This window comes from Macrobrachium nipponense, chromosome 16, assembly GCF_015104395.2.
Source record: "Macrobrachium nipponense isolate FS-2020 chromosome 16, ASM1510439v2, whole genome shotgun sequence".
NCBI classification, from domain to species: Eukaryota; Metazoa; Arthropoda; class Malacostraca; order Decapoda; family Palaemonidae; genus Macrobrachium; species Macrobrachium nipponense.
In genome coordinates, this window is record NC_087209.1 from 76,769,538 (window position 1) to 76,793,198 (window position 23,661).

At 35.7% G+C, this 23,661-nt stretch overlaps 1 protein-coding gene across 3 annotated transcripts in view; it reads left to right on the plus strand.

The window, feature by feature from the left end:
- LOC135195830 (uncharacterized) overlaps positions 1-23,661 on the plus strand; it is a 274,057-nt gene that overhangs the window by 108,737 nt on the left and 141,659 nt on the right. For all 3 annotated transcript variants that reach the window (XM_064222337.1, XM_064222338.1, XM_064222339.1), the window contains 2 exons: positions 11,800-11,994; positions 19,324-19,527. In XM_064222337.1, coding sequence (XP_064078407.1) covers positions 11,800-11,994; positions 19,324-19,527 — 399 coding nt within the window. The remainder of the gene's footprint in view (positions 1-11,799; positions 11,995-19,323; positions 19,528-23,661) is intronic.

Below are 23,661 nucleotides of genomic sequence, written 5' to 3' on the forward strand. Positions count from 1 at the left end.
ATAAATAAGGTAATGAGGGACACATTACAGTTAAATTTACACAAAAGTTCTTTTTTATCTTTAAGAATTTGTTTGATATTGATATTAAAGTTTTTAATTACTTGGTCCAACGGATTCTTTGCGAGTTTTTTGTAAGTTATTTCATCCTCTAGTAAAGTATGCATGCGTGATATGTAGTCAGTTTTGTCAAGAACACTAAACTATTGGATTTATCAGCCTTGGTAATGTGTAAGCTATGATCATTCTTCAATTCTTTTTAAACTTTTTTCTGTAGCGAGCGGGGAAGTTATTTTCATGATGGGCATGCGTAGCACTATATGTCATGCCTTTGATAATGTCTAAATGATTTTGTGGTAGGTCAGAGTATTTTTCAAACTTATATAGAGACGTCGCTATTGATAAAGCTGAGGGTTTGTTGCAAATGAAGAAAGACAACCCAAAGCCTAATGCGCGCACTGCATTATCACTTATTTGTTTGCTCGATAAATTCACCACACAATCACTTCTAGCATTATTGGTCCAATCACTGTCGTTGATAAGGTTGTTTAATTTACTGTCCAGTTTTCTAATCAAAGTGTCTGTAGTTCTATGAAGTTTTCCATATATATCTTGCCTTAATGCGTGTTTCCAATCAGCGGGAATCGAGTAGTTGAAGTTACGTTGGGCTTTTTCCAGTTCTTTAAATTTCTCCTTTTCCTCCATTTTCGCGGCAGCAATGTGACGTTTTAATATAATTGAAGAAAATTCGTTAAAAGGATGTTGATCGTATCTTCTTATGTGTACGTATTAAGCAGCATATGTATTCAGTTAGAACAGAAACAACCTAAATCTTAGTCTGGGAATGTACCATTTGGACCCATATATTTGTAAGATGTTTATGAAGGACCTTAAAATAAATGAACAACTAATAAATTAGTCTCACAAGTATATAGTTATTATTTCTCTCTCTCTCTCTCTCTCTCTCTCTCTCTCTCTCTCTCTCTCTCTCTCTCTCTCTCTCTGGTTCGATATTCTCTCTCCCTCTTTCTCTTGCTCGATATATATATTTATATTTTCTTTCGTCTTTTCATTAATAATATTTTTTTGGAAAATTTGTGTAAAATTCATGATATTAAATTGTATATGCTTCCGTGTTTTTTCAAAATGTACTGTTTTCTGGAAGAATAACTTGTTTACTGCGTGTATCCTTCAAGGTGTGGCTACCCTCAGGCGGTTCCTCCTTTCTGTAGAGTGAAATCGCCCTTATTGCTAATCTTGTAGTGTCAGTTTGGATATTAAGCCTTCTTTTGACTATGTTGTCTTCTGTAAAATCAGTTTGCCTTCAGTAAAGGGTCCGAACAGGACCGAAAGTACTCGGCTATCTCGCTTTTTAATTTTTTCCTTCGTGGCAAAAAACCTTTATATATATATATATATATATATATATATATATATATATATATATATATATATAGTATGTAAGTGTTACATAACTAAAAATATGGCAATGTTATTATTCCATGTATATACAAAAAACTACAAAACTATTGATTAATTAAAACCAGTGACCCAAGAGGTCAACCAGATTGCTTGCAGGAATGTGATTAGACCAGATAAAGTAGGATAAGATGACGTGTTGTAATCAGTCAGTGTCTAGTTGTCGTCACCTGTGGTCATTCATTTGTTTGTAAACTGTAGTCCAAGCGTCTTGCTTGAGACAACCACCGTGACCTATAATTCAAACGGCCTACGTGACTTGTAATCTATGTCATCTGTGTGTATGTTCGTATGTTCGAGCTACTGTCTGCTTCCTTTATGATTTGTAAACCAGATTGTAGGGAGAAGTGATCAAGCCATCATCATTAGAAGCTTCATCGTGTAGAATTCAATCAGCCATCATCATTGGCAGACCTGTACAATTTCCTCTTGTAATCTCAGAAGAATAGATGTATTTTTGTACTCAGTGTTTTCTACTAGAAACCTCACATCAGAAAGAGATTGAATGAACTTAGAAATTATCATCATGAGTTTGACCACATCTCCGTCGTCATAACCAAAGAAGATATTGACTTCGTAAGTTATCATCAAACCCCAAGACACTCCAATGATTATGGAAGTCATAACCAACCGACTTAGCATAGAATTATCGCAAGTCTAACATAACCTCACAGGGCGCCTTATTATACAAAGGCAACAACCCTAAAATATATATGAGATATGACCATACATACACACACATATAAATATATATATGTATATATATATATATATATATATATATATATTATATATATATATATATATATATATTATCATAAATCTAGCCTCTTTTTTCTCTTGCACAGTGATTAAACGCATCTGGCTTAATCAAAAGGAAGGCCTTATGAGGTCTAGTTCATGAACAGAATTTATGGCTTAGAGCCGAGATTAGATTTCAAGGGTAAATGTAAGAGAAACTGTAAGGCTCAAATTTGAAGGGAATATATTTACAAGGTAATTACTTGACATATTCACGGACGCCTTAAGGGCGCTACGACTCTCAAGGTCCGACTTATTAATGAGAGAACAGTTGCTTGTAGCACTTGGATCACATGATCGGATTGCTGACACGTGTTGAGGACTTGAAGCGCGGATAGGGGTGCCCAGAGCATTGAAGGAAAGGAAATCCACCTATCAAAGGCGATATGATACCTGAAACGAGGTATTGCTCTATAACCACATGTGCGACACAAAGCACTGATCAAATGAGGTGATACCACCAAATCTTCAGACTTGCTTAATATAAATCTTACGTTCCCAGAATTCCCTCAAAGGGCAAGAAGTGACTGAATTACTTCACAGGAAGTTATTGTATTGAATGGGAGGGTGTGAAACACAGACATCAACTTACTTTATCTCCCCTAGTATATTCTCTTTGCGACTGCTAATACCAGGAGGTCATTCAAGCAATGACCTAATGATATATTGGCGTTTTCCCCATCGTTATGGAATGGAATGGAATGGGATGGAATGGAATTGAATTGAATTGAATGGAATGGAACTGAATGGAAAGGAACTGAATGAAATTTAATTTAATGGAATGGAATTGAATAGAATGGAATTGAATGGGATGGAACTGAATGGAATATTATTGAAAGGATGGAATTGAATGGAATAGAATGAAATGGAACTGAATGGAATGGCATTGAATAGAATGGAATGGAATATGGAATTTTGGCTAAAGGCCAAGCGCTGGAACCTATGAGATCATTCAGCTCTGGAAAGGAAGTTGACAGTCAGAAAGTTTGAAATAATTGCTACCAGAGGGTGGAAAGTCAGATGGAAGAGAATATGAACGGAGGTACAGTAAAAGGAATGGAATGACTGCTTATGTGGTGCATACCTTAGTCATGTCTACAGTGCACCACGGCAGGTGCACAGACGGTACTACCCCCCCACGGAAAATACCGGTAGGAGAACTATAGCAATAAAAAACATTGTATGTGCAAGCAGTCACAACCACTTTAGCTGATATTAATACAAAGCAGTCACAACCACTTTAGGCCACGTTGAAAGCACTGATTCTCGTCCATCAACAACCACTTTAGCTGATATTAGCAGAGATCAGAAGGATAAGAGAAAATACGGCATTTATCATGACTTATGATGGGTCACAAATTCTTGAACACCTGCTACTCGTAATTCTGTACGTAGGCATTCTTACTGATACAGTGTACATACCATGCATACATACATTCATACGTATATACATACATTATATATATATATAATATATATATATATATATATATATATATATATATATATATATACACATACACATATGCTATTAATGACCATTCCATTCATTATAGGCCTATGCACATACATACACACACTCATACATACATACATACATAAATACAAACTTATATATACACATACACACACACACACACACACATATATATATATATATATATATATATATATATATATATATATATATATATATATATATATACAATTAACAATTTATTTGATGGAGGACTTTTTTCAAGATTTTAATTTGTAGGTACACTTCGCACCGAATAATAATTACCGCCCGACCCAGAGTCAAAGTATACAGGGTCTGCTCACGAGGCGGTACTAGAACCTATCCCCGCCCCTTGTGAAACGTCATCGGTTACAAAAGGACCATATCTTTATGAAACTATATTTACGATAACATTTTTATATAACTATTTTTGCGATGGCGTTTTTTTATATAAATTTTCCTTTTATTACATTTTGCCGTATACTACGTTAAAGTACAAAGAATACTCTTTCAAATGATATATGGCACATTACAATTAAGATTACTTTCAAACCCACAAGCGCGCACAGAAAAAAATTATACGCACAAAAATGTGCAATTACTTCATCCGTCAACCTACATACATTCACGTTTCGTAGCGTATCTGACTATGGGATGACGATAGAAAGAAACTGAAAAATGGATTAGAAAGCCGATAAAATTTGCTATATAATGCACAAATAAAATTGACAGGTGTTCTCAGAAATTTTCGAGGAATTCTAGGTCAAAGACGGACCAAAATTTTAAAATTTTATGTAAATATTTACCACATTTTTCTTACATAATTATTCATCTTATTACATTTTGCCATATACCATGTAAAATTACAAAGAATTCCCTTTCAATTGGTATATGACACATTACAATCACAATTACTTTCAAACCCATAATCGCGCACAGAAAAAAATATCTACGCACGCAAAAATTATAAAAAATTATGCGTTCATAGGAGATCTGAAATCTAGCCCCGCCCTTGTGTAACGTCATCAGTTACATCCAGCCAGACTGAAGAATACCTTTTTGTACTTTTTTCCGAAAATATTATAATCGTTTGAGGCATGCATAATTAATACCTTTAAGTATACAGTTTGTGTTATATGTATACTTATGTGTTCGGAAGTATACATATTTGTGATAGGAAGTGCTAATGAAAAATTTGCTGGAAATGTGTTCCCTGTATCACTGTCTTCATCATTTATTCTTTTGATACCTTATGTCGTATATGATATAATTCTTATACTTTTGATATTTTCTTTTTTGTGGTCAAATCGTGCAAATGCAACTGCCATTTTTTACATTGCCTGTATCCACATTTTCTATGTATTTATTGCATAATAATTAGTATTCATAATAAGATTTGGAAAATAAAATTAATCTATCATTCTAACCTTTAGCATAGATAAAAAGAAAAAAAGTTGCTTTTCAAAGTGAGGTATGAACACAGTGACAGAACTAAATACATTTCTTAAGAATTATTTATAAGCTTGGTAATATTACTACATGAAAGAGAGAGAATTAAATACATTTCTTAAGAATTATTTATAATCTTGATAATATTACTACATGAAACAGAGAGAGAGAGAGAGAGAGAGAGAGAGAGAGAGAGAGAGAGAGAGAGAGAGAGAGAGAGAGAGAGTTGACATGTTATAAAAAATGGACTTGAAGAGAATACAGCAAACCAGTATATAGGAAAGTAAATAAATAAGTAAAGAGTAAACATATAAAGAAAGCTGGAGTAGCTATGTGTGTTGAAACGTATATTTATGTGAGCTTGGTGACTAAATGAAAGAATGGGTATTAAAAAACATCAAACATGTGACCTCTTTACAGATTTTATCAAGATTTTATGAAAAACCCCATGCGATATGGATTAAATGTGTAATAACTAAGGGTTCTTTAAGTAATTCAATGGAGAAGCAGGAGAAGTTACTCTTGTGACGTCACAGTATTAGCTCCGCCACCACTGCCGAATTGAGCAGACCCTATATACTTTGAATGTGTATTAAAAAACATCAAGCATGTGACCTCTTTACAGATTTTATCAAGATTTTATAAAAAAAAAAACATCATGCGATATGGATTAAATGTGTTAAAACTAAAGGTTCTGATTTCCCCATCAGTGCATGGCCTCCAACGACTCATCGACACTTGCCGCCAATATGCAGAGGAATTTGATATAATCTACAACGAAACCAAGACCCAGTGCATGTCGCTTCTCCCGAGATCGCTTAAGCATATTGCAGAACCACAAATTTTCCTCGGAAACCATCGGCTGGAATTTGTGCGCAAATTCCGTATTTTGGGTCACATTATTACCGACGACCTAAAAGATACGGCAGACATTGAACAGAGGCGTCGTAAACTATGTGCAACTGGCAACATGATTGCAAGGAGGTTTGCCTTCTGTCACCGTGACGTGAAACTGCTGCTCTTCCGCTCGTACTGTTACAGTATCTATGGGTGTTCCCTCTGGACGAACTATACCCGAGAGACCATGAGACGTATCACTGTTGTGCACAATGACATTCTGAGACGCCTCACAAACACTCCACGCTACCACTCCGCCACACAGATGTTCTTAGAAAACCACCTGGACAATTTAAAAATCATTGTAAGGCGAACAATGTCCAGCCTGGTAACCCGAGTGAGAAACAGCGGCAACTCGCTCATACAAAGCATCCTAAGGAGTGAAGCAAGAAGAAGATCTAAATTGTGGGAAAGATGGGAAAATGAGGCCTTTGTCCCCTAAAGGACTTAATCTCTGTATTAGCAAGATGTCATCTGCAGATTTTGTCATTATTATATTTATTGCTGATATTTTATTTTTTCATTATTTCTGTGATTACTATCAAGTTAAAGTTTATATATATATATATATATATATATATATATATATATATATATATATATATGTATATATATGATATATGTATTGTGTATATATATATATATATATATTATATATATATGTATATATATGTATATGTATATGTGTATTATATATATATATATATATATATGTATATTAGTTTTTTTTTATATTTATATATATTTATATTTTTATATATATATATATATATATATATATATATATATATATACATATATGTATATACATTCAATTTATGTATTTAGCCCTCTGGACCAGACTACTGTAACCACCTAAGGTCTCTAGTGAAATTTAAGCTATATAATTTGTGCACTAACTGTTATAACTCTCAATGCATTTTTTTTTCTCACCAATATTATTACTATTACCAGTATTATGATTACTATCTTTTATGCTACCTCAGCTATTTTGTGGATAAGTGCCGATTACTAATTTTTCCTATCATGTTGACTCATATATCTAGATGTGTATGTTACTGTGTATTTTGTATGTCCATTGTATATGGTCTTGAACCGAAATAAAGGATATTATTATTATTATTATTATTATTATTATTATTATTAATGGAGGAGCACGGGAAGTGTTACTCTTGTGACGTCACAGTATTAGCTCCGCCCCCACTGCCGAGTTGAGCAGAACCTATTACTTTGACTCTGGCCCGACCCATCGATCTCCGTTTGTTAAACTGTCATGAAGATACGTTTTTATGACAGTCTGTCCTTTAATGGCAGTCGCTCATCACTTTATGATATTATATTAGAGACGCCCTTGTTAAGCAATAGCGACTGCCATCAGAAGACAGACACAACTTGTCAGTCATTTCGCTAATATAGCATATATGCGGTTGGCAAAGCTATATACCTCGCAAATAACCGTGTGACTGCATTTGTGCATCTTGTATTTGCAGACATTTCAGCATAAATTGACCATCAATATAGGTAAAAGTCGTGAAAGCGTATCTTCATGACAGCTTAACGAACGTAGATCGATGAGTCGGGCGGTAATTGTTATTCAGAGGTGCGGATTTATACCTCCAGATTGAAATATGGAAGAAAGTCCTCCATCTAAACTTAAGTGTTTATTTTATATATATATATATATATATATATATATATATATATATATATATATATATATATATATGTGTGTGTGTGTGTGTGTGTGTGTGTGTGTGTGTGTATGTATAGTACATATGCCTAAAGTATAATGAATGGTCATTAATAGCACATATACGTGTATTTATATATATATATATATACTATATATATATATATATATATATATATATATATATATGATTATTATCACTTTAGCATGTGATTCATTTATGACACATATCCACAAGTGAAAAATAAGAAACTGAGTGTAGGTCATGACCGGTTTCGATTTTATTTCCAAGCCATTGACGAAAGGCTGATACATTTTATTTAATAGGAGTCATAAATATGTATACTAAAGAGACAGTACTGACGAACATACACGTAACCGTTCTGAGATCCACCCACAGGCGAGTGTCAAGGTGAGAGTGGCCTTCAAAACTCATTTGGCTAAAATTTACAATATCCTCTCAAGGGACAGTACCAATGAACGTACCCACTGGAGGAGACTACTTCCTGCCTTAGAATTTATACAATTTATAAATTTCTTTTGAACTTAAAGGATCAAGTTTATACATACCTTGACTGATGTTCATATTATGGTTATAACTTTCTTTGGTAAAGCTAAATTCAATTATATTCCTTTCCAGTAGGTTATTAGAATACACAATCATTTTTGCCCCCTTCCCAGTTAATGCATGATTGTTTTTACTCACATGTACAAAAATACCACTGTTTCCCTGGGCATATCTCACACATTTTTTATGTTGCTCTATTCTCTTTTCTAGTGCCTTACCCGTTTGGCCAATGTAAAAGTTGTCAAAAGAATTACATAGAATTTTATTTACACATCCTTTAGTATTGTCAGGGAAGTTTTTGATAAATTCATGTTTCATTGTTTTTAAAAACTACATTAACACCAAAATTCTTCAGAAGATGGGGAATATCTTTCATATTATTATCATAAGGCAGTACAAGCAAATTTTTTGTATTGTAATGTTCTTTTTGGTTTTGATACATAGTTTTTTTTTTGCCGCATCTAATGTATTGTTTAATACACTGTCAGGGTATTGCAGTTTTCTTAGCTGTATTCCGAATCTTATCTATTTCCTCATCTATATATTCGGAGCTACTTACACGTAATGCTCTTAGAAACATAGATGTAAACACCGATTTTTTAACCTTGTTGTTTTGTCCAGAATAGAAATGTACATAGGAAGAAATATTAGTAAGTTTTCTGTAAACACTACATTTAAACCCACTACTATTTCTCCGTATGAGGACATCCAAAAAGTGTAGGCATCCATCTTTTTCCATTTCCATAGTAAATTTAATTGATGATATTAATTGATACAACCTAGCAAAAAAGTTATTTACATCTTCGTTCCTTGGCCATACACAAATTATTTCGTCAACATATCTGAATCAAACTACATTGCGTGGAATTATTTAAAATTTTCTTTTAAAAAAAATTCTATATATAAGTTACTTAGAACAGGGGGCAGAGTTACCCATTGCATAACCTATATATTTATATATACTCACTCTAATCTTGAACTAATTCAATTTTTTACCCTCCTTTTTTTTATCGACTTTGAATTTAATTTTTGAACGCTTGGATTTTGTTTTCAGGAACTTTGACATTTTATAATCCTCTGTAATTTCACTGCATATCTGCCACTTTTGAACTGCAATCATCTTTAAGGTGAATTAATGTATTTATCTGTTTTCTGTTTTTTTCTGTACTGAATCATACGTTTCCTTGGCGGTTCATTTTTACGCTTCCGAAGATTTTAAAATATAAGCGTTATATATATATATATATATATATATATATATATATATATATATATATATATATATATATATATATATATATATATATATATATATATATATATATATATATATATATATATATATATATATATATATATATATATATATATATATATATATATATATGTGTGTGTCTTCTTGGGTTGATACACAGGCGACAGTAGTCTTGATGTGCTCAGCCATTTAAGAGAGATGAAGAACTGATTTAAACTCTGCTATACGTAATCGTGACGAATTTTGGCTCTATACTTGGAAATAGAAATAAGTCCATATAGGTACACTTTGATTGTTGAGTATTAAGTGTAGATCAAAGGGATACATACATACGTATGTATTCCCTTTAAAATCTTGGGAAGCATAAAACTGAAGAGCCAAGGAGATGTATTATATATATATATATATATATATATATATATATATATATATATATATATATATATATATATATATATATAATATATATATATATATATATATATATATATATATATATATATATATATATATATATATATATATATATATAAAACAACACATACATACATATGGAACACTGTCCCTAATTTACACCTGACCTTCTTGACATTCTAATCTGCTGCCACAAATTACCCATCAATATCGTCTTCAGGATACACTTACACCTAAAGTGCGTGCTTTTGCCTTTATGGGTTGGACATGAGTAAAAGTAGGCTTCATACAACCAGCCAACAAAAGAAGACAAGAATCTAATTCGGCTGTACAACGAATATTCCTGCTTTACTAATTGTTCGAATGAGTTCTCTAGAAATAACCTAGTGCCACAAAGAAAGGGGCAGCCAAACGACCTCTTAGGAATTGTTTACCTTCGCATGAGAATCGACCATAATTTAGGTGTCGTTCTTCAGACTGACAGAACTTATTCGCTTCCTTTCCTAATGAATGATGAACGAACACGCCAGTGGAAAAGGTCCGGTACAAGTCCGTCTATTTCGAATGCTACGAATAATGGAAAAGATAGTTCGTCCGTTTCAAGGTTGGTATGAGACAGCCTTTGATCTTATCCGTAAAAGTTTTGAGAAATATTACCATACAGGAATGGAGTGGATTATAGGGTTTAGGACAAAGGTCAGGCGCTGTGACCCATGAGGTTATTCAGAGCTGGAAGAAAAATTAGGAGTAGGTGGGTTTGAAAGGTGTAACAGGAGGAAAACCTCGCAATTGCACTATGAAAATTGTTGGCAGAGGGTGGACAGAGAATATGAATGGAGGTACAGTGAAAGGAATGACAGTGGTTGCAGCTAGGGGCCGAAAGGACGCTACAATGAACCTTCAGAATGCCTACAGTGCACCCTGTGAGGTGCACTGACGGCACTAGCCTCTACGGGATGTGTATGGTCCTAATGGTAATAGCACAAAACGTGGCAACGGCAAAATCGGGTATCTTTTGATGTTTCCACTTTGTTTCATAGATTAATTCTGGTTTCCACAACGTTCTTTTAACTGCGCGTCAACGACAGACGTGGCAACAACTTTCTATAAATAATTCCATTTCAGTCCTCTGTGAAGAACCCCATTACGCTGCTTGGTACAGTCGATCGACTGGCCACTCGTCCATTGATTAGTAATCTTATCCAGGGCTTCGATAAGAGTGGATGAATCAGTCATTCATCATGTAGGTTTTGCTGCAGCATTTGAAGAAATGTGCAAAGATCGTTTATGCTGCTTTATTACAGTTTGAAATGACGTTTAGAAAATAAAAGGTGGTATTCTGCATGTTTTTTTATTTGTTCTTTTCTGTGTTTCAAGGTTTTATGGGATACTTCAGTGTTTAAGTTGACATATCTACATGATTATCTTTTAAGATTCCGAAGACAATCTGAGACTCATCTTACTGGTGATTTTGAAATAAACTAAAAAAGACATAGGTGCACACACACGCACATACATACATACATATATATATATATATATATATATATATATATATATATATATATATATATGATAATATGAATTATTCCCTTACACTATTACTAAGCTTCCGTTGTGGTAGCTTTGCTTCCACTGTTCTAGAATCTATTTGATGAATGCACATGATATCTAAATGTTCGTGTCCGTTGTCGTAACGGTCATTTAGAGGTTGCACTTAATAGCCAATCATTTTCCTGTTTCTTTTGCAGGATTATCATGGCACCGGATCCAATGCGAATGCGTTAACAAAGCAAGTGACCAATCTCTAGGAAAACAAGTACTTCCCGATGGAAAAGTCCTGTGGTGGTGTACAGACCCAACCCAATTTCTGAACGCGACGAATCGAGTCCATGTGTCCTCTTGTTCTGACAAAGATGAGATCGATAGCAGCCAAATCTGTGGTCGTAAGTATTATGATTTTGGAAGAGTAGTAGCCTGCACTTCATAAAATGGATTGAGGTCAAGTTTATCACCCTTCGTAGACATGACAACAATGTGTCAGCGCACTTGCGCCACTTCAGTTTTGAATGCATTATCATACTTCTTGAATAATAAGGCACTTTTGTCTGAACAACTTTTCCATCACCTTGACCTATTACTTTGTCTGTCCATCCCCTTTTTCTTTCTCCTACTTTATAAAATGATCATCTTTTTCAACAAACACGCCCACCATTTCTTCAACTTGACTAAACCACCTACGCAAAGTCTTTTTGCTTTGTTGGTTACGACAGTAAACTCTTATTGCAAGGTGTAGAAAGTTACAGACTGAACTTGGTAATAAATCAATTTAGAGCTCAGGTTCATCTTTAACATTTCTGGTTTATTTTACTGAAATCCTTTCATTGAGGAGTGCTTATTTTACTTATTGTACATCACAAAATTTGTAAAGTTCTCATTTTTGGTAACATTTTAAAAGTTCAAATTTATCAATAAACTGATTAATAATTTGCATTTTCACCTGCAATCACGTAACCGATTTCTTTGCCACATCATTTACTGTTTGAGCGCACCATTATTTCAATGAAAACTCCCTGTTTCTTTCATCTCTTGAATAATATCGAGTCGATTACAGACAAAATCTAAATAAAAATGTATTAAATTACCATTCATTCATTCATTCATTCGAACTTACTTTTTTTTTTGGCCAGCAGAAATGTGCTTGGTAAATTACATGTCCCTAGTGCTGCTCTAGGTCACTACATGCCAGATACAGTTCTATCATTTCATATCTTAACTTTTCCCCAAACTGTTCTGTAATTAATTCTTGAATTGAAATTTTTATGTCGCTTACCTCTTGTCAATTCCTGTTGTCTGTTTTCTTTTCGAGTCAAAATCCTCTCTTACACCATAACAGATATACTAAAAGGAATGCTTAAAGAGCTGTATAACATTTTTTACTGATTAACCGTGACTCCCTTCCCTTTTAAATCTTCAAGTCTCTTTTTTTCTATCCAGTACAATGAACAACCCAAGAATACTTGCTCTATTACCACAAGGCTACATTTGCTTCCCCACAGTAGAAAGTTTTTACCTAAAGTGACCACTTAATTAATATAACGTTAAATCTTCATAACTCGCATTCTTTTCCTTCCACTACCTCAGTCCCTTGGATATCTCTGCATGATGTCCCTTCTGCTATGAAACTGCATTTCGCCTCCCTCCACTTACTATACCTCTCCATTTCATCATCTTAATGGACATGTCTACTTACTCTCTATGTTCTCATCAACACAAGCACTCCTTGATGACACGATTTATTTTTTCTTTTTTGGTATCGTTAACCTTTGCCAAGTCTATCCATCACCTGCCTATTTTCTACTCACTCTTCTGTATTACATATATAGTCGTAATCTGAATCAGTCCGCTGTGAAATGTTTCTGACTTCATTTTGGCCTCAACCTGATCAAAGTTCCTGGCTCCTCGACGCTCCCTTTACAGCTCCAAACCATGGATACACATTAGAGTTAGTAACTATAGAAAGTTCATCATTATTAGCCCTGATAGCATTATATATTCACTACACAGTACGTTTCTGACATGACTGAATATACCTCATTCATGTTTTTCCTCACTACTGAATCCATGAACTTAGTAGTAGTTGGGATCTTGCTAAATACCTCTTTTGGTTGTCTGTAAAACCAGTACCCTCAAATCTTGGTTTTGTTTGTTTGTTTGTATGGTGTTTTCACGTTGCATGGTATATGCCACTGCCTCTAAAGCGTGGCTGTCCACTCTCTTGGCTTTAAACTCCCTCGCTCATTTATTATCTATTAATTTATCTACCTATTCATGGGCTTCTCACTATATTATCTGTCATCAGTTGCATGTAAAGCTACGTTCATCATTTGTTCTGAATATAGCCATATTTACTGTTACTTAATAATTAATGCATACTCGTTTATTTTCTTGGATACTTGTTTTATGCATAATAATCTATTGCATTTGTTATATACAATATTAGTCCATTTCCTTTCCTTTTCACTTTTGGTCATATTACTCTTTGAAGGCTTTTTATGAGTTGTCACCCATCTGTCTTTCACCAAAAGAATGTATGTTCCTTACGCATAATAATAATAATAATAATAATAATAATAATAATAATAATAATAATAATAATAATAATAATAATAATAATAATAATAATAAGGTGAAGGAAATTAATACAGAGAACTGAAAGGAAAACAATAAATTTTGCCAAAAAGAGGTTGATTATAATTGCCATCCTCCTCTTGCGTGAGTAGTGCAAGCCTTTAAATGTGACCAAATCCCAAAGTGCTGTTATCAAAGCACTGGAAACACAAAGGGCTCTTAAAGTACGAAAACCTTTTAGTAGATAAGTGGAAAGTGCACATGGAATTAAGAGATTCGACAATGCTCCTAAAATCTTATGAAAGAGCTCACATAGATCCTTGAATTCACGCTTGGTAATAACAATGGCTTACTGGAAAAGAATGCTTTTACCCGGCGAATGTGATCTTGACTAATCACCGCGAGATTGACTGCATTCTTCAAATCATCCGAGCTTTCGTTCGTATACGTGCATACATATCCTCACTAAATCACTCCGTTCGCTAGCAAGACTTGTTTTGACTCTTTGCAGGTTGCTCCAGATTATTTGATTTTAAATATTTGTTCATTCATTTTTGCAAATTTCTTCAAATTTTTTGAGGATTACGGATGTTAACCCTTTGCCGGTTGCACCAGACTAATGTTATATCATAATAATAAAATAATAATAATAATAATAATAATAATAATAATAATAATAATAATAATACATATTATTGAAAGATAGTGCTGCATCAGCTGCATCTAATATGAAACAGTCTTCTTTATTTTTATAATAACAGTTTTCTCTCTGCTACTGCAACTAGCGAGTATCGCGCCAATATGATTCATCAGGAGGAGTCAATTTCAGGGATATTATTGCATTAGATTTCATTACAGAAAGTAAGTAAATCAAATATGGAGTGTATAGTCCGTAGGGTTTTATACACTCTTATAGGTATAAATTAATGTTCGGTGTAATCAAATTCTTGTAGTGGCCAATGTTTCTCTCGGTATCATCCCAGCATGGTCACGGCAGTGGGTCGGAGTAGAGACTGTAGATGCTGTCTTAGTAGTAGTAGTAGTTATAGATTCAGTCGTCTGGAACGGGCTCTTGCTTTTCAGCAGCCCATAACTGGTGATTGATGTTGTATTCTTTTATGCAACACACCATTCGGCTCAATTTAACAACTGGACCAGAAATTAAAATAAGTAGTGGGAGATCAAGTGTTATAGGAGAGCGTGGGAAGGAAAGATAAAAATTTGGATTAGAGGAAAAGGCTGTGAATGTGGTAAATGTTGGTGATGTGGTGAATGGATGATATTTTGCTTATCTCTGGATGGCTGTATGCCATTTAGGTATTGCTCATTTGAGAATGGCTTAGTTGGGATGTTGCTCTTCTCTGTGCCGCTCGAAGAGATATCTGGAGAAGAGGAAAACAGAAGGATGGGATTATTTGGTGAGGCAGCTGGTATTCGAGTTGAACAGCAGGTGCTTGAGTTTGAAAGTTTAGATGAGGTGAGGTTCAATGCAGCTTAGCAGAGTCTCTCTGTTGATAGGTATCCCTGTTAGAAGTTCGAAGAGAATGATGATCCCTTCAAATGTAAGTGTTACTGAGAATTCACTAACTGATTTGGGAACTTGGCTGGCACTCAGCTATCAAAAGAGGAAAGAGAAGGGTGTGAGGGATAAGTCTAGGAAGAAGGACAGTCAACCTTAGAGGTTGATGGGGAGTTAGGATGAGAGGGAATGGAAGGGGCAGGTTTTGTTTCGGTTGGTACTGATTTGCAAGGAGCAGGTACTGACTTCCATAGCAGAGTTCACACACATATACAAGGCTGTATTTCTGGAAGGGGCGGGTAAAAGACCATAGCCTAAGTTCCCACAACTGTTAAATGAACTAAACATAACAGTCAAGACACCAACCCTACATCCTGCAGTTGTAATTCCTGCAAACTTTTTTTTTTATTTTCTGTAAAAGGAAGCTGATCAGATGGCTATTTGTCTGTCCGTCTCCACTTCTTCTGTCCGCCCTCAGATCTTAAAAACTACTGAGGATGTGTTGATCATCCACCCTCCAATCATCAAGCATTGCAAACTGCAGCCCTCTAGCCTCAGTGGTTTTTATTCTATATAAGGTTAAAGTTAGCCATGATCGTGAGTCTGGCACGGTTATAGGTGTCAACAACACAGGCCACCACCGGGCTGTGGCTGAAAGTTTCGTACAGCATTATACGCTGTACAGAAAACTCGATTGCGCTGAAATTCAACAGAGCAGCCGCCACCATCATGGCTAATGAGTGATTTCCAATTTTTTGTTCTAATAAACCTAGTGGGTCATGTAATACCTGTTTTTTGGGGGGGATTCTCAGGTATTGGTAGACCATTACTGAGATTAGCTTCTTGATTCAAGGATAAGCACAAGGTTATTTCTAAACATTTCAACAGACATATTGGAATTTTTATCAGGGAATGAATAATCATTGGAATAAAGAAAAGCAATAGATAATTATTCTTGAACATTCTGGCATCATATAATTTTGCAGTTTCTTATAACACATATATTATCAATCCTTGTTTGTCATAATGCTTTGCTGGAATTATATTTTGAATTCTGTTCTGCTAATCTTCATGATGGGCTACATCCTCCTCCCAAAGTAACTCCTCTTCATCATCGTGTTCATCTGCTTGATAATGGAATGACTGTACGAGGCATTTCCTACCTCACACCGGCAGTAATGTGTTCAGCAAATTACTACAGCATTCACTACTACATACTTTCCATCTGTGCTGCAACTGCAGCTCACATCTAAAAGGCTTTGGTGAGCTACTGGGAATACTCAGATAGCTGGGGTGATAGTGGAACCTTCAATATTCTAACCAAACTTTGCCATGTCTCAAACTTCTTCAGGTGATTCCTGTTGGTTTGCTGCTTTTCATAAGAGCATCTCATGGTGAGCATGAGTGCATGCAGCTGCAGGTTGGTGGAAGTGTCTTCAGTGGTGGTGGCTTTTTCCAGGATTGGAAAAAATAAACACGAGCATTATTCTTACAGCAATTAGTATGCATAAAATCTGTTGTACACTTTCTCTTGTCCACAGAGATAGGAGAAAAATCTTGCCCACAGAGATAGGAGAAAAATCTTGCCCACAGAGATAAGAAAAAAATTGTAGCCCTTCTGACATGATCAAAGAGAGTACCAGGCTGTCTAAGCACTTCATCATGTCCTGGAATATCTCCAGGAGCCTGATTGTAGAAAACTTCCCTTTTCAAAGGCGTATGAATCTGTACCGTTGCCTGATGATGCATGGAGACCCAAAAACTGCCTGCACTTTCTTGGGCCTAAATAATGAATTTTATTGATATCCATGATATCACCATTTCACCTTCCCGTTGGGATTTATGCCATGATTTTCAGTTCTGATGTCCAGTACACTAAGAGGACAACTATGTCAGTGTCATCAGTGGGGATGGAAATGGTCTTGGTGCTATCTGCTACAGACCTCATCATTTAACTTCAGATGGTAATGTCTGCCTCAGCATTGGTGACCGCCCAGTCCTGCTTATTGACAAGGTGGGTATTGTGTGGAAGAGTGTGGCTACACTGGATGTTGCTGAGTAAAGCTTATTTGTGGTACTGTGAAGAATGACTCCATGGAAGGGTGGTGTTTGAAGTAAGTTGAACTTTAGCTCTACCTCTTCTTGTCTGTGCATGATTTTTTGGACTGGGAACATCATTGGCATACCTAGTAAACAGAGCAAACTTCTTGGAAAAGAGGGGTACTGGGCAAGCTGAGTGCCTTAGCTTTCAACCAGGTCAACTGCAGTACCAGCCACTAAAATTATAACATGGAACTACAAGTGTCCAGTGTCAACCAGTCGGGAGCAAGTGCATTTGTGATAGACACTCCAAGACTTGACAAGTTCAACCTTCACACCCGTACTCAAGCAGCTATATTCATCAATAAGGGATGGAGGGACTGGACTAAGGTCAGACTGTAAAATGTCATATACTTCCATGCTGTGCTGCTAGCCCACAATTAATAACCGAATGAATAGTGTCTCAGATCATAGACAGCCTTTTCTTTCACATTCACTACCTTAATCAATACCTCCAATGACTGGACCTTCTTATTTTATTGCTTTGTGGAAGTCACTGCTCAAGAAAGCAGAAAATTCCTTGCTTTCTTCACTCCCAATAGCTACAACAGCAGGTACGTTAACTGTTCTTGATATTACACAGACCTTGATGCTGCTCATTGAAAGGGTGCATACACTTGTCAAGTTGTGCTGTAATCTTCTTCCAGTCACCCTCATCCAATTTTCTCCCTCCCTCTTGTGCTTGTCCTCGTAATGGTACCATTATGCTTCTCTACTCCATCTTCATGGTACATATCTTCCATGACAATGTCAAGGTGGGTCCATACACTGAAACTGTTGCCCTACATAGCCATTTGCTCATAGCTTGTTGCAATCCCCTATGCTTGTGGCAATGATCTGGACTGATGCAGTCATGAATATTTGTAACTCATCCTTGGCGTTACATGGGGTGAACAGGTATTTTCTCTCTTCAGCAGACATTTCAATTATTAGTATGACTACAATGCTTTAAGCTCATCCAACTAGTTCTTCACAATCTGAAGACAGAAAAAGGGTTGTACATTAAAATCAAAATTGGCAGTAAGAAGCAATGAATTTCCCCTGTTGCACAACCACATTTGCAAACTTGTGAATGAACCTCAGTCCATCCAAGCAATCAATATGACAATTGATCTAATTCACCTACACCATGTATCCCAAAAATAACTTCAGGAATGGCCTCAGCACCCCTGAAAACCCAGAAAATGAGGTATGACCAATTAGGATTACTAATGCCAAAATGATGGCAGCCGCTATCTTGGATTCTGAGAAATGCTCCATGCTACTGAAGTAGAAATCAAGATAACTTGAATTTCCTAAGACTGTAGAACATATTTCTGCAAAATAAAAGCTGCAGGCGTGAACAATGCAGGGCCAGCATTGTGGCAACTCCACTATGCATTTAAATGTCGTGAAACTGATCAAATGATTAACCCGTTTTACTCAGGGCCTGTCACTTCTGCCAGCCTAGTGACCCAGGAATCCTACACACACCCTTGGACTTAACATAAATTACACTCATCCTCTTTCTTTTTCTCTCTTTCAGCTGCAACCACACCAGGTACAGGTGACTGTGCGACAGCAAACTGGACAAAACCTGTAGACAGTGTGAGTGCGTCTACAGGACTTCCCAGTTATGTTAAATACTACACTTGCAGCGCAGGAAAGTCATGGATCTCGGGAATGAGTGGACGATTCACGCAGTGTATCAACGGCGAATGGACACATATATTTGATTATTGTTTTGAAGGTAACTTTGGGGATATAATGCCAATCTAAGAATATTCTTTTTATTCTATTTTGAAATCTGCAGCGATTTCAAGTGAATTTCACTTCAAGGATATTTTCTTGCACATATGATTAAGCCATTGCAGATTGATACTTTTAATATAGTCTTAGTTCTATTCTTTACCTATATAATCATCTTTGAATAGCGAAAGAGAATCGCTTTTGCATCAACTTTCATAATGTGATGTACATACTTTCGTTATTTCGATATTACTTCCTTATCCTTAGCCAGAATAGACGAAATCTGTATCAAGATGCAATGGATGAAAGGTTCATCAGATGCCAGATAGAGCAAGCACCCTCATTAAAGTTGTAGTAATAAGAGAAAATCCTTCCACTCACTGTCAGTTCTTTCGAGCACGGAAATACCTTTGACATCTAAATCATGACCAACAATATAGAGATTATCAGTTCTAACTATCATTACTATCTATACTTCCATTTTATTCAAGATATTTTAGTTTTTTATTGTTGTCTTCTTCCTTTCATACCTGATTTCAACTTCCAATGCAGACTTAGTAAATGACATGCAACTCAGGAGTCTACTGCTTTTTCCTGGTTTAAGTTCAGGATAATCCACTGCCTACAAAGAACGTTACTTCAAGATCGGTAACGTGAAAAAGTATTTTAAACTATAGATTTTGGTCACAAAAATAACCAATGCGGATAATAAAACTTTGGGTAAGGGATCGAACAGTAGTAAAATAATGATTAAATCATAAAAAATTATAACTAAATAAATTTTTCTCGACTTCCTTTGTTAACTCCCTTAAAAAAATGCAACACCCTGCCTTTATGTTTACAACTACAGTAAATGACCTGAAATTACTTAAAACAAGATGCTTTAAAATAAATATGCTAGAACGGAGCTACTTATTAAGTATATGCTCTATGAAATGTGTCATTGTGTATCATGAACGGAGGTACAGTAGTACGAATATAAGGGTTTGCAGCAAGGGGCCGAAGGGACGCTGCAATGAACCTTAAGTAGTGCCTACAGTGCACCGCGTGAGGTGCACTGATGGTACTAAACCCTCTCCCTCTCCCAATGAAAATCTCGTCTGGAAAGCTGTAGACTTGATAATTTCAAAGATGGACCAATATATTCTAATATTCTCTAAAATAAAAAATGAACCACATTTCTTTCTGAAGATAACCAGTGACAGAAGGGGCCAGCACTTGAAAACCCCAACCCCAGGTCTAGAAATAAGTAATGCCTACAGTGCACCGCATGAGTTGCACTGACAGCACTCCACCCCTCCTACGGGAGTTTGAATTTTTAGTGCTTCACTACAAGTGTCGTCTACGCTTTATGAAATGTGTACTCTCCGATTAAGTGACAATCAACTGCACGCTTATGCTTCGTATCTCATTGAATGTTTGACGACCAGTGGCGCATATTATTCAGTAGCTCTCTATTTATCTCTGAGAAGTAATTGGTATCACGAAATTGGAACACGCACGAGGCAGGTCAGTCTGCCAGAATTGGAACGATATCAATTTTGATAAGGTCATTCAAAAATTGATGATTTCAGGATTAGAATATCTCTATGAAATGAAATTTTAGTTTTAATTCTATGTACATTCTATTACAAAATGGCTTCTCTCCATGAACCCTCATTATATAGGCCAGTCAAATTAGTTAAAATAAATGAAAAAATTTACAATAAGCTGAAAATTGGTAAATGACTTCTCTAGACACTAAGAAATAACATATCAAAAGTCCCCATTAATCCACCCTGAGCTTCGTCCGCCATCTTGGAAAATGGCCGCCAAATTTAAGTTTTTTGCTATTTCCTTGAAACCGGTTGGTCTGACGAAAATTACTATGAAGTACATAATTAAAGAATATTAAGTCCTCTAAACCAATTACTCTGTGCATTTTTTCTCTACAAGTGATAGTTTTATAGATATACCAAATGTTTGTGAGTGCAGTATAAAATATTGGTAGTACTCTGCCCCACCACCCACGAGATAGAGGACGTAGGCGCGTTTTCTTTAATGTAGTATATCCTTGAGGGCTAATACACAAATATTTCTTCTCAATTCTCTGTCACCTGCTTAGTTCTTAGACTAGAAATTTGATCTCCTTGTCGATTTCCTTGGACGCTCCATTGCAGTAGGAGTAGATGGTAAAACACTTATTTCCTCTGTATGTGAATCACCAGGATTTTCATAGCTAATTTCCTGTTGTTTCTCGTAATGTATTTCTTCTTATTCATGGTCATTTATGTGCTGTTTCCCGTCAATATGTTCTTCGGGATGCTCAGTGTCACTGCCATTTGCATTGACTGTTGGAATTTCTGATTCATCCATTATTTTTCTTCATCAGATGGGATAGTAGAATCTGAACAGAAATCTTTGTGCTCGTGCACAATATCAAATGAAGTAACTTATTAGGCTCGAGTGGTAAAGTCGTGGTGACAGGTACCCAGACATTGGTTTCTCTTTTCCATCCTCACTGCTCGGGGAGTAATGGATTGCTATGTCAAGGTTGAACCTGGCTATATACACGAAGAAAATGTTGTTTTGAAGCTGCTGCTGTTGGGGAAGTCTTTCAATGAGTAGCTTTTCTCCTGTATCTGCCACTGATTTCTGTGTTAATGACCTGCTATTAAATACAGCTGCATGTTTTCTTAATTATTCTCTCTTCAGTAAAAGTCTAAGGCTCTGAGCAGTTTACGCTTTCCTTGTCCGAAGAAAGATGAAACCTTCTCAGTCACTTGCAGGATGAAGGAAAAGGATGTAATCTTTTAGTGAACCAAGGGAAGCTTGTAGATCAGAGAAAGTGTAATGTCTTGCAGGCACTTTCCTCCAAGACATTTACCACTGTACCACTCGCGCCTGATAAGTTACTTCATTTGATATTGTGCAGCGCACAAAGATTTCTGTTCGGATGTGCAGCTGTGTGAAAGGGAGCCAAAATGTTCTATTGTATGTGTGTCTTGTCGAGGGGTTACCTGCTCAGGCTCTACTACCCCATCTGATGAAGACAAAATAATGGATGAATCAGAAATTCCAACAATCGATACAAATGGTGGAAGAACATATTGACGGGAACCAGCACATAACTCACCATGAAATCAGAAGTACATCATATGAAACAATAGAAAATTAGCTATGGAAATCCTGGTGATTCATATACAGAGGAATTAAGTGTATTACCATCTACTTCTCCTGCAATGGAGCGTCTACGGAAATCGGCAAGATCAAATTTTTAGTCTAAAGGCGACCATACACGTACGCGACTGGCATGGGGTTTGTCCTGCCGGGATTAGTGCGCGCTCCAGTCCGCTTGGGTATTGCGAAGAAATAATTGTGTATTAGGCCTCAGGGATATGCCACATTAAAGAAAACGCGCCTACGTCCTCTATCTCGTGGGTGGTGTGGCAGAGTACTACCAATATTTTATACTGCTCTCATAAACATTTGATATATCTATAAAACTATCAGTTGTAGAGAAAAAATGCATAAAGTAATTGTTTTAGAGGATTTAATGTTCTTTAATTATGCGCTTCATAGTAATTTTCGTCAGACCAACCGGTTTCAAGGAAATAGCAAAAAACTGGAATTTGGCGGCCATTTTCTAAGATGGCGGACGAAGCTCAGGGTGGATTGATGGGGACTTTAGATATGTTATTTCTAAGTGTCTAGAGAAGTCATTTACCAATTTGCAGCTCATTATAAATGTTTTCATTTATTTGAATCAAATACGCTTAATATGACTGGACTAATAATAAGAATTATTGGTAGTATATTAAAGAAAGAAAAAACATTGATAACGATTTCTAACTACTGACGTCCTCACTGTAAACCTTGTCTTACTGAAATAAAAATTGACGGCAAATAAAAAAAAAAAACTTCTATGAATACTTTTATGTGGGGACTCACAACTTTGGAAAGGGGTTGACCAATCGAGAAATAAGTTAAAGTAAGTTATTGAATAAGTCAAGAGCTACCATTCTCGTATTGATCCGTGCTTGCAGTGCGTGGCACTAAAGCTTCTCCGCTTGACATCAAGAAATGGCGCTTGTGAAGTGGACAAGAGTGATAAATGCCATGTCGTCTGCGCTCACCTAGAATATCAATTTTCTAA